The 14,459-nt window shown below is 37.6% G+C and overlaps 1 protein-coding gene across 5 annotated transcripts in view; it reads right to left on the reverse strand.

Moving 5' to 3' along the window:
• Positions 1–14,459, reverse strand: part of WDPCP (WD repeat containing planar cell polarity effector) — a 302,619-nt gene that overhangs the window by 185,340 nt on the left and 102,820 nt on the right. For all 5 annotated transcript variants that reach the window (XM_019635240.1, XM_019635244.1, XM_019635251.1 and 2 more), the window contains 2 exons: positions 3,490–3,604; positions 656–789 (listed from right to left, as the gene is read on the reverse strand). In XM_019635240.1, the coding sequence (XP_019490785.1) occupies positions 656–789; positions 3,490–3,604 (249 nt within the window). The remainder of the gene's footprint in view (positions 1–655; positions 790–3,489; positions 3,605–14,459) is intronic.

The following is a 14,459-nucleotide window of genomic DNA, read 5'->3' on the forward strand; positions in this document are numbered from 1 at the left end:
CTTCCAAGCAGTTAAAATGTAATGTGGCAAAACTTAAATTAAACACATCATTTAAAATAAAAATCCTGCCTTAGCAGATGTAAAGTCCCTGATACATGGAAATAAATTACCTGGAGTTAGTGAAGGGAGAGATACTAACATAGGAAGGTTTCTTTTTGCATTTTCGCCAGTTATAGTTGGGGTGGGGGAGAGAGGGGCGGGGCGGAGGGCTCTTCCCACACCTTGTTTATTACACTTTTCTATTAACCTTTGAAAGTACCTTCTCCCTTCTTTCTTTTCTTGTGAAATAGAAACCAGGGCCGCTGTCCCAGCCTAGAAAGATCATATGGGATCTTCGGGGAAAATAAGAATGGTGTATTATACCACCACTAGCAAGAACACCATTTTCAAATGTGTAACTTGCCTGTATTATCTGTCTCTGACTTCCATAAGTGCTACATGAATTGCTCCAACGTGCCATTATTAGACCCTCATAATTAAAGTAAAAAAGATAACTTAGGATGGCCACTGTTTCTAGAGATTCAAGCTTAATCCTATAACTGTTTTTTCTGAAATCCAGAAATATACAAGAATAACATCATAACATAACATCAACCCATGTGACACTCTAGCACATCTTAATCAATAATATGACTATTTAAATTGAAATCTCTACCTTATAATCCAAGGCTGAGAGTTTTTCCAATCTTTTGTTTACATCAGGAGAACCCATCTTCTTGGTAAACTGAATGAAACATAGTTTGTTTTGTGCCAAAAATGATAAGACGATAAAGCTGTCTGTGAGAAGAGCTTAAAAAAAAAGATTTTGATAACACTGTTAGAATAAAATAACAATGAACTAATATTTTTCCACTGAAATACTACAAAAAGCTATTTTTAGAAGATAAGTATTAATTAAAATAACTAGTCTCCTAAATATTATGACATTTTACAGGATATTAAAGATATTGGGAATAAACAATAATCATCAATATAACCATGCATGGATTTGGTACTTTTCCTTCTTTTCTGATATCATTTCAATATACAGTGATGTTTGAGGACAACCACCAAATAAGATGCATTTGGAACTAGGGCTAGAAAAGCATAAAATGAGGATCATTTTATTCCTATATATAACGATGAAAATATTTCCTTTTGTTTATGCTTAGCCTTTAATCTTGTGTTCATATGCTATAAACCACCTGAGAATAAATTGGATTTATTGAGGGATACAGATCAGTGCTCTCCACCAATCTTATTTTTTTTAAAATTTTTCATTAATGAACCTTTTTTTGAGAGTATATAAGATAAATGAACTAAAGCATATTATTCCCAATACGTCATTACATAAATTAATGTTTAATAAGGAAGATGAGCAAAAATATTTCTACAGGTTTATTTCTAAAGGATACAAGTAGGTAGATAATTTTTATGTGTTAATAAAAGGCCATTAATGTTATATAAAATTATTGATAAAAATTGAGAAAAGTTTTATATTGTTCCTAGCATAAAGAAATTACTGAATGTTTTACAATTTTTTTTTAAAGATTTTTTATTGGGGAATTGGGGGAAGGGGAACAGACAAGTTGTTGTCCCTTTGTTCTTCAGTCTAGTTGTGGAGGACGTTGCTTCACTGCCCCAAGTTGGCACCATCATTGCGCTCTTCCTGGGCGAGGCAGATCAGTCGCCTGCTTCTGGACGGCTGCTGGCCACTCACGCTGGTTGCTGGCTACACACGGTAGCCCATGGCCACCCACTGCAGCAGGGGCTGCAGCTTACACTGTCGCCGGCGACTCACGGCAGCCCAGCTCCAGGTTGAGCTGTTGTTCAGCATCTTAGCTGTAGAGGGCAGTGTCACTGCCCTCATAGGTGGGATCCGAACCGGGGCCCTATGGCGTCCCGAGCCAGCTCTTAACCAACGTGCCACTCGGCCGGCCCTACAAATTTTCTTTACTTCTATACTCCTCACTGTACAAATAGTGACCAATGGAAGATCTACATAATTACTGGAGAATCTGGAGAACTGCCAAGAAATCACATTGTTATCATGGTCTCATGAGGATGTATTACTTGCGGCATAAATAAAAGAAACAAGTGAAAAAAGATATCTGAGAGACATGAATAGTGTTGGAAGTCTCCTTTTAATTCTTATAGAGGTGCATCAATAAGATAAAATCACTATTTTATTTGCAGTGTCAACAAAGGGGTCAATTATTAGACAGATGACAATGGAATCTCCTCCATAGGGAAGCTTCCTTGGCATCATATTTCTATAAGGAAGAAGAAATGGCACACTTACCAGCTTTACCCTCAACTTATTATTAACAGTAATGTTGCTAATTATAGCCATTCAGCAAAGTGTTTTCTTCAAAGTGATGAAATTGGGTCTGATTTATTCAGGGGTAGCTAGTGAGGGCACAGCCGAAGAAAGGTTTCTATAGTCTCACCTCTGTCCTTTCCACTAGACCATGCTTTCCTTTAATTATTTAATTTCAAATACTGACAATTTTCAATCTCTAAAGATAATGCAATCTATTTTTTAGAACTTTTATTGTGAATAAAAGTACATAATCTCAAAATTTCAGGAGTCAGCACAGTGTAGTGGAAAGTAATGGGTTCTGCAGCTAGAACCTGGGTTCAAATCCCAGCTTAGTCATTTCTGAGCTGTTCCTTAGTATTTCATTTGTGGGCATGTTCCTTATTATCTCAGCTGTAATTTCCTTATCTATAAAATGGAAATAACTACACCTTATAAAAGGTTGCTCTTTGAATTATATAAAATAGGCAGGTTGGCACAGCATAGGGCCTCTTAGGGCTCAATAAATGTCAGTACCCTATGTATTCAATAACTGGCTTAAAATATTTTTCTTACGTGCTTTGTAGCAATTATACACTATTGTGGTATCACTACATAGATTTATTTAGTATATTTGGCATTGATTTTTGATATTTAGAAATATTGACCAGTCACTATGTTGTACACCTTAAACTAATATAACATTATATGTCAACTATAATTTGAAAAAAGAAGAAATATTGACCAAACTTTCTCAAAAGTTAACATTCATAGACTTTGGTAACAAAGTTCTTCCTAAGAGGCAAAGCATAATTTTTTTTTTACTGGTGGCTGTGTTGACACATTTGGGTTATGTATTCAAAATTCATTTGAAAATGAAAAAAAAATATTTGAAATGTCTATAATGGGGGACTAGTTTTGAAAGAAAACACCAAAAACAAAACAAAACAAAAACTATTTTGAAAATACGTTCACATTTTTTTAAGGAAAGAGTGAAAAATATTCAGAATATGAGGCTAAAACTCAACAAAAACTTTCATATTAAACATTAGCCAAAACTTGTATTGGTCCCAGGGGTTGTAACTATGCTATTACAAGCAATTACTTGTGTTTGCAAGTCCCCAGTGGTAATAATTAGTCTACCTGTTGACATACTATTTCTCCTGCCCCACTGTTAATGTAGGCAATTGATTTGCACATGGAGTAATTACCATCACTGATGGTGTCTGAGATGAGCTTCCCCACCAGGCTTCTGTCAATCACCACTTTCTCCAGCTGAGGCCCAGAAAGGCTTAGGGACACCAGCACACCTGAACCAAAGAGGAGCTAAACCAGATAAAGGGGAAGGGAGGGAGGAAGATATACTGAGAATTAGAATCTTTTAGAAACCTCTATCCAAATGTATAACTTATACCGATATTTACAGGTGCATCTATACCATGAAATTATAGTTTTTCTTCAAACAATCACTGACATTCTAAGTAAAAAGATACAGGTGGTTAAATGATGCAACACAATAGGTGTATAGATTAAAGCTTGCAGAAACCTAATTTAGTCTATGTTTATTAGAAGTCTAATCTTCTAAATACTAAGAAAGCACCCATGCAGAAATAACTGCTTTGCATTGTATTCAGAAATGTAATATGTTCTATTAAAGTAGTTTGAAAGAATTACTATTTATATCAGGAATTAAAAGACGATTTCTTGAGGTTTGAATAGTCATTGCTACACATTATAGAAAAAAATGCCACCATTAAAATGTAAACAGCTAATGTTAATGATTTATTTGGAATTTAAACCCCATTTCTACAACTACAGATCCTGTCTGTCTAAAATATTAAAATACATTAAGTCAAGGCAATTAAGGTAAAATGTTAAATTTTAAAATTCATAAATAAATAACACACATCAGAAGCAATTTCTCAAGAAGATAAAAAAATGTAGTAAAATACCTAGGCTTTATCAATATCAGTACTCACCCAACCACCCAACAAAAGAATATCACTATTATGATTTTATACTGCTCTTTTCCATTTGTGGCAGCATAATTCATTCATCTCCAAATGTTTAAAACTTCTGAAAGGACTATGCATATGCGTATGCTTGTTATCTATGAGATTATGAAATACCAACATTGGAAGAAATTGTTTCACCTTCAAGGCAACAGACTCAAAGCAGATGAATCATGGAATAGCATATGGTATAAGAGGAAAAAAAATCAATTGTCAGTAAACTTATGAACATGCCAGCCAAACCCAAAGACAACTATGATTTTAAACAAAACAGGGGAATTCCCCACCTACCTAGACATCATGTCCCAGCTAGAGAGGATGATTTTGTGTCAAGACATATTTGGACATGTGTGAAAGATGAGCAGCATGAGGGACCAGGGTAATATAAAGAAAGACCGCTATTCCCCCACTGCCTAACAGATTTCAGACATGATAATCAGCAAAGAATCTGAAAGGTCCCTTTGTACTTAACTGTTAGAATCTCTATTTTAGTTACCAAAAAGCTTTCTTTTAAGTCTTGTGAACAACATGACTCAATGGACTGTTCATTTCATGTTAATGCCCCTTAATGGGGATGAAGGGTTAAGGATTTAATTATCTTTATTGGTTTTGGAGAAAGTACATTGTTTCAAGAATTTCAAATTACTTTCTCTACTGAATTATATCCAGCTCTGTAATATGAGTCTGGCAATTAAGTTCGCAAACTTGCCACCATGCGCTTACATTGAACAGCTCGGTAAGGTTTCATAACCTTGGTATATCAGTGTCTCACAGCTGTGTTTGTGTCAATGTCTGATGGTGTCTTGCTGAGTGACATTCATTATTGTTGTTGCGTATTTTTGTGGGCTGTCGCGAGAATGTCTCAGCTTGAATTAGAGCAATGAACAAACATTAAATTCCTTGTTAAACTTGGCAAGAGTGGAAGTGAAATCAGGGACATGTTAGTCCAAGTTTATGGGGATAATGCCATGAAGAAAATGGCAGTACAAATGGATTAAGCGTTTTTCTGAGGGAAGAGAATGCATCACCAATGAAGAGAGGTCAGGACAGCCAGTAATGAGCAGAACTGATGAAAACATTGCAAAAATTCATCGAACTGCATCAAAATCATCAGCTGACTGTGAGAAGTATAGAAGACCATGTAAACATCAACAGAAAAACAGGAAAATCTTAGCTGAAAATCTTGGCATGAGAAAGGTGTGTGCAAAAACAGTCCCGAAGGAGCTCACCGATGAATAAAAGCAAAGGAGAGTAAAAGTTTGCCAAGACCTTTTGGAGAGGCAAGGTGATGTTTTGGGCCATGTTATCACTGGTGATGAAACATGGGTGTACAAATACGACCCTGAAACAAAGTGCACAATGGAAGTCAGCCAATTGTCCATGACCAAAAAAGTTCCATCAGTCCAAATTAAGAGTCAAAATGATGTTGCTAACCTTTTTTATCAGAGGGATTATTCATTATGAATTTGTACCAACTGGACAGTTAACCAAGTTTACTATTTGGAAGTGCTGCAAAGGCTGTGTGAAAAAGTTAGAGGACCTGAACTTTTCACCAACAATTCATGGCTCTTGCAGCACAACAAGGCACCAGGTCACACGACACTGTCTGTGAGGAAGGTTTTAGCCAGTAAACAAATAACTGTATTGGAACACCCTCCCTACTCACCTGATCTGGCCCCCAATGACGTCTTTCTTTACTCGAAGATAAAGGAAATACTGAAAGGAAGACATTTTGATGACATTCAGGACATCAAGGGTAATATGATGACAGCTCTGATGGCCATTCCAGAAAAAGAGTTCCAAAATTGCTTTGCAGGGTGACCTAGGTGCTGGCATGGGTGCATAGCTTCCCAAGGGGAGTACTTCAAAAGTGACCATAGTGAAATTCAACAATGAGGTATGTAGCACTTTTTCAAGGATGAGTTCGCGAACTTAATTGTCAGACCTTGTATACTTTGATGGGAAACACTGATATTTCCTTTTGGGGAATTCCTCCATAAAACTGTAGCATGTAGTCTTCACTCCCTAAATTCTCCCTGCTCAGGAAGGCAATTTTAGGGTTCTCTTTCATATCTAGATTTTTCCTCCTTGTGATAATTTTTTCTTCCCTTCTGTATTTATTCAAAAAATAAATAGAAAAGGACAGATTTTAATCTACTAAAGCTTTACACCTATACTGTTAAACACCTCTTTTCTTTTACCCGGACACTACTAGCTCCTTAACCTTTTCACTGCGTTAATTGATTTCAAGTTTGTTCTCCAAAATGTGTCAATTATCCACAAAAAATAAAAAGTTGATATTTTGACTATCTCATGCATTTAACAATAACATAAAAAATATAAAAAATTCCTATTGTTATTCATTCTTGAAAAACACAAAAATATAGAAAAATGTACATCTGCTTTCCTTAACTTCCTTTGTGGAACACTGACAAGATTTTTTTATAGTTTGAGATCGTGGGGTTAAGTCGAACACCACAGTCAGCAGCATGGTCATATAGTTCGACTATATTCGAATGGTGCAGTGAAAAGGTTACTGGCTAGGCCACTTTTATCTTTGTATCTCATTGCCTAGAACAATGCTAGGCACATAGTAGGTGCTAACTCAATGTTTAGTGGAAGAGTAACCAACTCATCATAGGATCAGATAATTCATAGTTAGAAGGAAACGTGGTCTAATCTCCCACTTCTGCATGGCATGGAAGTTCCTTCTGCAGCATCCCTTCAACCATCCTTCAAATGGCAAATCCAGCCCATGCTTGAATACTGCCAGTGACCAGGAGCTCATTACCTTAGAGAAAAGCTACCATTGGACCGTTCTAATCAATTTAAAGAGCATTCATTCATTTTTCATTCAACAAAAACTGAATGTTGACCATACGTCAAGCACTAAACTCATCTAGTGGCTCAACAGTGAATCAAACATAATCCTTAAAATAAATTAAATATACGTTAAGAGAGGGAGGTAGAAATACAAATAAATAATATAATAAAGTGCCGTTACTGGTCCTATTGTCATAGGAGTATATACTGGGTAGAATGGGAATGGAGAAGGAGGTGGTGACACTTAAGGTGAAAGCTAACACTGCATTCTTAAAACTTCTACAGTAGCTCCAGTCTTTCTACAATAGCACTTATTTAGTTTTTTAAAAAGATTTTATTGGGGAAATGGGAAAGGGGAACAGTGTTGGGGAATTGGGAACGGGGAACAGCCAAGCTGTTGTCCTTCAATCTTAGTTGTGGAGGGCGCAACTAGCTCAGCTTCAAGTCCAGTCGCTATCTGGCTGCCCGTCAGCAGCTCGCAGCCGCTCAGCTCAAGGTGCCGTGTTCAATCTTAGTTGCGGGTGGGCGTATCCCACCATCACATGCGGGAGTCAAACCGGCAACCTTGTTGTTAGGAGCATGTGCTCTCACCAGCTGAGCCATCCTGCCACCTGTTGGCAGCTCAGCGGCAGCTCAGCTTGGGCGCAGCTCATTGGCCCATGTGGTAATTGAACCGGCGACCCTGTTGCTCAGAGCTTGTGCTCTTAACCAACTGAGCCACTTGGCCGGCCCAGCACTTATTTTTTTTAATATTAAAACATAACACAGTGGTTAAAAGCATGGATTCTGAAATCACAATGAAATCAGCAGCACTGGCTCTACCTCTTATTAGCTCTGTAAACTTGAAGGAGAGTTAGTTAACCTCGCTGTAACTTCATTTCTCATCTGAAAAGCAGTAGGATAGTATCTACATCATAGGGTGAGGATTCAATAACATTTTACAAAGAGTGTTTAGAATAATGCCTGGCACATAGTAAATGTTGCAATTACTATTATTATTATTTATTATAATTATTCAACCACTACTGATATAATGTGTTCTCACTATATTATTGCCATCTCTCGAACACATTCTTTTGTCTTTTTAAAAATCTTGTGCCCAGATTGGACTCCATATTAGATGTGGAACACTAGACTCCAGGTGGGTTATAACCAATACAATCTTTTGTCACCTTTCACATTTGCTATGATTTTACAAGGATATTGTCTCCAAGATATTTGAAAGTTCCTTCAAAACTTTGAAATTTGTCTCTAACTTCTTATTCCTTATTTTCTGCTTTTGCCACCATTAAGGAACCCTCCTCTCCTAACAGAAATTGCTTTTTCTATGTATGAGCATTTATGTTATAAAATTAATTACAAAAGATCACTTTTGTTGGGTGGGGATGGAAAGTACATCCAGTAAGAGTAGGTAAAAGAGGGAACTTAAACTGGAAAGGATTCGAAAGGTAAGTGTCCAGGTGCACTAGGAAAATGTGCATACATCAACAGATACTACGTGACACATGGAGACGGGGCAGTGATTTGGGGCCTGTGGATCCTACCCAGTGAGCTTGGGCATTCCTTTATAATCTTTCCCGAAGGACAGGTTCAGCCACTTATTCATACACTCATTCATTTCACAAATATATATTTAGTACTTTGAATGAGCTAGGCTCTATTCTAGGTGAAGATACAGCGGTGAACAAAACAAACCATGCCCTTGCCCTTACTCTCCTCAAGAAGCTTACATTCGAGTGTGAAGAGTCAATAAACAAATAAGTTTTAATATAATGTCAGATAGCAATAAGAACTACAGAGAAAAATAAAGCATAGTAAGGATGAGGATTTCAGGATGATGCTGTTTTAAGCAGGATGACTAATAAAGAAATAAAAAGACCTCTCTGAGATGACATTTAAGTACAGACTGAAATGAAGTGAAAGAACTAGCCATATAATTATTTGGAGAAAGGGAGTTTGAGGCAGAGAACAGCAAATGCAAAAAAAGCTCCGAATGTGCCAGGGATGACTGAAGAAAGGCCAGTGTAGCTGGAGGGGAGTGAGAGAGAGTCCTAGAGAATGAAATCAGAGAGATAGTCAGGGGCCAGGTTAGGTTGGTCCTTTTTTGGGTTTTAAGCAGCAGAGAATTATAAGCTAATCTGTGTTTTAAAGGAGGAATCAGGGCAAGAGTAGAAGCCAGGAGACCATTAGGGGGCTATTGCAGTAGTCTCCAGGTGAGAAAAGATGACGGCCTGGACTATAAAGGAAATGCTAAAGGAAATGATATGTTGACAGATTTGAGATATACATTAAAGAGGATTAACCAGGACTTTCTGAAGGGTTGGGTGTGGTATATAAAAGAGAGAAGAAAAAAAAAAAAGAGTTTGGGCTGAGCAATAGGGTTTACTGAGACAGGGAACACCCGAGGAGAAGTAACCTAGATTAGGGGGAATCAAGAGTTTGGTTTCTTGTGAAGTTTAAGGTGTCTATGGACATACAAGTAGAGAATTAGAAATGGGTCTGAAGTTCAGGGTGAAGTGGGGGCTGGACATATATGTATATTTGGGAGTCATCAACAATATATAGGTTGTGCTTAAAGTCATGGAACTGGATAAGCTCTCCTTAAAAAATGAGTGGAGAGGTCCTAAGGGTGAGGCCCTAATCCATTCTGGCTGATGTTCTTACAAGAAGAGGAAGACACACCAGGTGGCTCCCTCTCTCTCCATGTGCACACACAGAGAAAAGGCCAGCTGACAACACAGCAAGAAGACAGCTGTCTACAAGCCAGGAACAGAGGCCTCACCAGAAACCAACTCTGATGGCACCCTGGTCTTGGACTTCCGGCATCTAGAACTGTGAGAAAATTGATTTCTGCTGTTTTTTTTTTTTAAAAAAAGAGTGGAAAGCAAAAAGAGGTGCAAGGTCTGAGCTCTGGGGCATTCCAATCTTTAGAGGTGTTGAAAGACCAGGTTAGCCCTCTTATTGATACCTAGTTTGGGTACTCATTAGGATCAAGGTATGTCCCTCACTTCAGATCTCTTGCAGTCTACAGGTGTCTCTGACACCAGATTTTGGAATAAGAAGGTATAAATAAATAAGCTAATTAATGCATTTTTATAAAACAGCCTGTGGGGAAGCATAAACTTTCCAAGTACTGGTGCCAGAGATACTTCTGGATATGGTAATGGAGATAACTAGAATTAGGAAAAAATAGTCTGAAACTCAGGAAAACAATATTCCAGCCCAGACAGGAAAGTGCTTTCTTCTGTTTGCCCATAAGGTTAGTTCTTAAGCTCTCCAACATGGAAAGGGCCTATTTAAGATTTGGCAGGACAAGAAGGAAAACAGGCTCTAAGATATTACCCTATTCCAACACAAGGATTTAGAGAATTCTGAGTCCAGAAAATGAAAAAGAACAGGCAGAGAGGCAAAGGGAGGCACCTTCAGAGCAGATCTGAGCTTGAGAAGATAGCCACAGGATGAATCAACAAGGAGGCCCATGAGATTTCCCAACATTGTTCCAATTTTAATGTTGTTCTTTGTGCAGAAGGTTAGTAATGCAAAATAGGAACTGAAACTTTTCCTTTTTTCTGACACCCTCCCAGACAGGAAGTATCCTTCCTTGTTATTTATGCTCTGACCATGTTTCTTTCTATTGCCTTTATCATTTTCTCCTCATTTTTTTCAATAAGCTCATGCAGAGGTGTCCTTTCTCTTTAACAAACTGGGAAATGATTCCCATGATTTTCAGATGGCTCTTCAAATTGGTTTCTCTTAACCTAGGAGTCTGTAGTACTTAGATTGAGTGCTTAATTGAAAGTGAAATGGCACTGGGAGAAGAAAGAGGAAATTATATCAGATGACATCATTAATCAAAACAGAAATAACCACAATAATTGGAATTTCATTCATTCAGTAGATCAAAAATATGTAAGTGCTTCCCATATATGTCAAATAGATAGATAAGGATACAATGATGAATAAGGCAGACACATATTGGTAGAATATGATAGAAGATCTAATCTCAGAAAGAAGTGGAAGTTTTGGTTAGCATAGATGACTGCTTCATACAAGAGGTAGGTAGTGTAGGACCCATAAAAAAAAAGAAATACATCAACCTTGATCTCAAGTATTGAAGAAGAACTGTATGCAAAGAATTTGTGAATGAGCTATTTTATAATAGTGATCACAAACAAATCCATTGAATTCAATATTCTCATCGGTTAAGAAAACTATCCCCAAATCCATGTGATTATTATTACACCTGGGAAGAAATGAAAACTAAAGGCATGCAGGGTCAGTACTAAAAATCAATAATAGGTGATAGGTTCAATCCCTGATTTGAGGGTTAAGTCATGGACAGACAGCCAAGACTGATCCCATGAAACCATTAGGAGACACGTGGGAGGCAGCAGGTGCTAAACATTACAATCCAGATAGGCAACAAAGTACAGTAATACCTTGGTTTGTGAGCATAATTCGTTCTGGAAACAAACTACTCGTATTGCAAGACATCGCTCATTTACCACGTTAAAATGTACTTGGCTTGCAAGCATAATTCATTCCAGAAACAAACTACTCGTATTGTAAGACACCACTTGTTTACCAAGTTAAAATGTGTTAGAAATGTGTGCTAGTCTTGTGGAACACTCGCAAACCAAGTTACTCACAATCCAAGGTTTTACTGTATTAGGACTCACAATGAATTATAGGGCTGAAGCAAATATTTAAAGTATTATAGAGCCACTCCCCTGGAGGCCTAGTGAGTTTGTCTCATGATGGTAATCAACACCTTTCCAACCCTGCCCCTGCAATCCAAACCATGGGATAAATTCTGGAGAAACTCAGAGCTACAGACAAACAATTTTACAACAGGGAAATCGATAATGAAGGTTAGTCACTGATCATTTTAGAAGATAATCTGCTAGTAGAGGGATAAGATGTTTTCTGTAACTTATTGCTTTATTCAGTAAACATTTATTGAGTACAGAGGAAAACCATGCCTGAATAATCTATTAAAGAGACAAAAGTAAATGTACTTAAGAAAAGGATAAAAAAATTTAATTGACTTGCTATATGGAATTGACAAGAGCAAGAGACAAAAGGACAAAAAATAAATAGGTATTATTCTGGATAGAGAAGTGTTAACAATGGGGTTTTCCAAAGAATTACGTGATGTTATTCAATATACGGAATAGACACATGCCTGGATATTTGCCTGCTAAGTCTATTTCAATTTAAGAAATCTTATTTTCTCGCTTATTCTCATTATAAAATGAGTGATGTGCTACATTGTAGTCCATAATGTAAAATTTTAAATCCAGCATATATAGCTATACATATCTATTCATATCTATGCTGGATTTAATATACAAAATGTAATTTACATAATTATTATATATATTTAATAATATATATTTAATATATGTAATGTACGTAATTGTTTACATATACAATTACATAAAAGTGATCATTCCTAGAAAATATTTATAATCATGATCACATTCACAAAGGCAAATCTTATATTTGCCAGTAGTTTTAAAGATCTAAAGAGATAAAAGCAGTTGTAAGAAGTAAACAGGAAGGACTGGCCAAATGACTCGCTGGTTAAGAGTTGGCTTTGGGAGCACGAGCTCGGAGCAGCAGGGCTGCTGGTTTGGATCCCACGTGGGCCAGTGACGCCGCACCCTATACAGCTAATATGGTCTACAACAGCTCGACCTGGAGCTGGGCTGCTATGAGTTGCCGGCGACGGCATAGGCTGCAGTGGGCTGCCATGAGCTACCGTAAGTGGCGGGCAGCCAGCGTGAACTGCTGTGAGCTGCTGTGAGCAGCCATACAATGGCCAGCGAGCGATCTGCCTCAGCCAGGAAGAGCGCAATGATAATACCAACATGGGCCAGTAAAGCGATGTCCTCCACAACTAGACTGAAGAACAAAAGGACAGCAACTTGTCTGTTCCCCTTCCCTGATTCCCCAACGCTGTTCCTATCCCCCAATTCCCCAATAAAATCTAAAAATAAAAAGGAGTAAACAGGAAGACATGCCAGGTAATACAGTACTTTTAGCACAAAATTTTATAATTTACAAAGGACTTTTAAACGGACTATCTCTAGAATGCATATAAAATGCCAGAACTCTGATACATAATAAGTACACAAGTTACAAAAATAATAGTAACAAGGTTGATCCTCATACTACTAATTCACAATCAGGAGGGTAAAAAGCAAGTAACCAGAGATCTCATAATTTGTGGGAAAGTAGAGACCAAGACATCAGACAAACCCTATGTTCTTTCCTCCCACTGCTGAGGAATTCATATCCTTCAACCTCGCCTCTCAGTTGACATCTGTGCAATATCCCACCTGGTTTTCCTCTCTTTAGCTCTTTCTTTACTCTAAACCAATCTCCCTCTAAATCAGTGGCTTTAAACTAGGGGTGATATTGACCACCAGGGAACATCTGGCAATGTCTGGAGATGCTGTGATTGTCACCTCTGTACGTTAGCCACTTCCACAGAGGCTTGCCTAAAGAGAAAACCTGTAAATAAGCTGGCGGAGGTGAAGGTATTTTCCATATCTCCACCAAGCAGATTTGGGGACTCCTCAAATTCTAATGAACACTTGTCTCACATACAGAAAGAGTAATGAATGAGGACCTGGTCAGATATCTTAAATGAAGTGGTGGGCAGTGCACGGTTCAGATCAGGAGCCTGGAGGAAGCCTTTTCCATATGTCTCTAACCATGTTCAGGGCTATGACTCTGATGACTAATGACAGCTGTCAAGACAGAAAGAGCTCCAGGGCAAGTCAGAGAGCTACCGTAGCTTGATAGAAATATCCTGTAAAAACACCTCCTTGCATTCATTCCAATTCTCGGCTCACCAATCAGCCTTCTTATCTATAATTTAGTCTCTTGAGTAATTTCCACCATCAGGTGGGAATGCCCCGAGCAAATGAGCAAGGTCTGTGATGCCAGATATATCTCACAATGTAAATTAATAAATTTCCATGACAGTTAACAAATCAGTCGCTTCTGAGTTTAGTTACCGTAAATGTTGTTAGTACAAGAAAACAAATGAAGATAACATAAAAGATAGATAAGTTTAATTAATCAAAAATTTTATGCCCAAGTCCATGATACATTGCTGAAGTAGGGAGGAAATTTTTAAAACTGTAGACCTATGTGAATAACACCATCCCATTTTATTAGGGAAAAAGCAGGTGTGGCATGTGTACATATATACATAAATTGTATAAACACAAGAAAATGTAGGAATATGCCCCAAACTGTTGATAGTAGGTACCTCAAACAGATGAAATTGAGGAGCTAGATGCATGAACTTTAACTTTTTTTTTTTTTTTTTT

The sequence above is a fragment of the Hipposideros armiger genome, unplaced genomic scaffold (assembly GCF_001890085.2).
Source record: "Hipposideros armiger isolate ML-2016 unplaced genomic scaffold, ASM189008v1 scaffold_2, whole genome shotgun sequence".
Classification (NCBI taxonomy): Eukaryota; Metazoa; Chordata; class Mammalia; order Chiroptera; family Hipposideridae; genus Hipposideros; species Hipposideros armiger.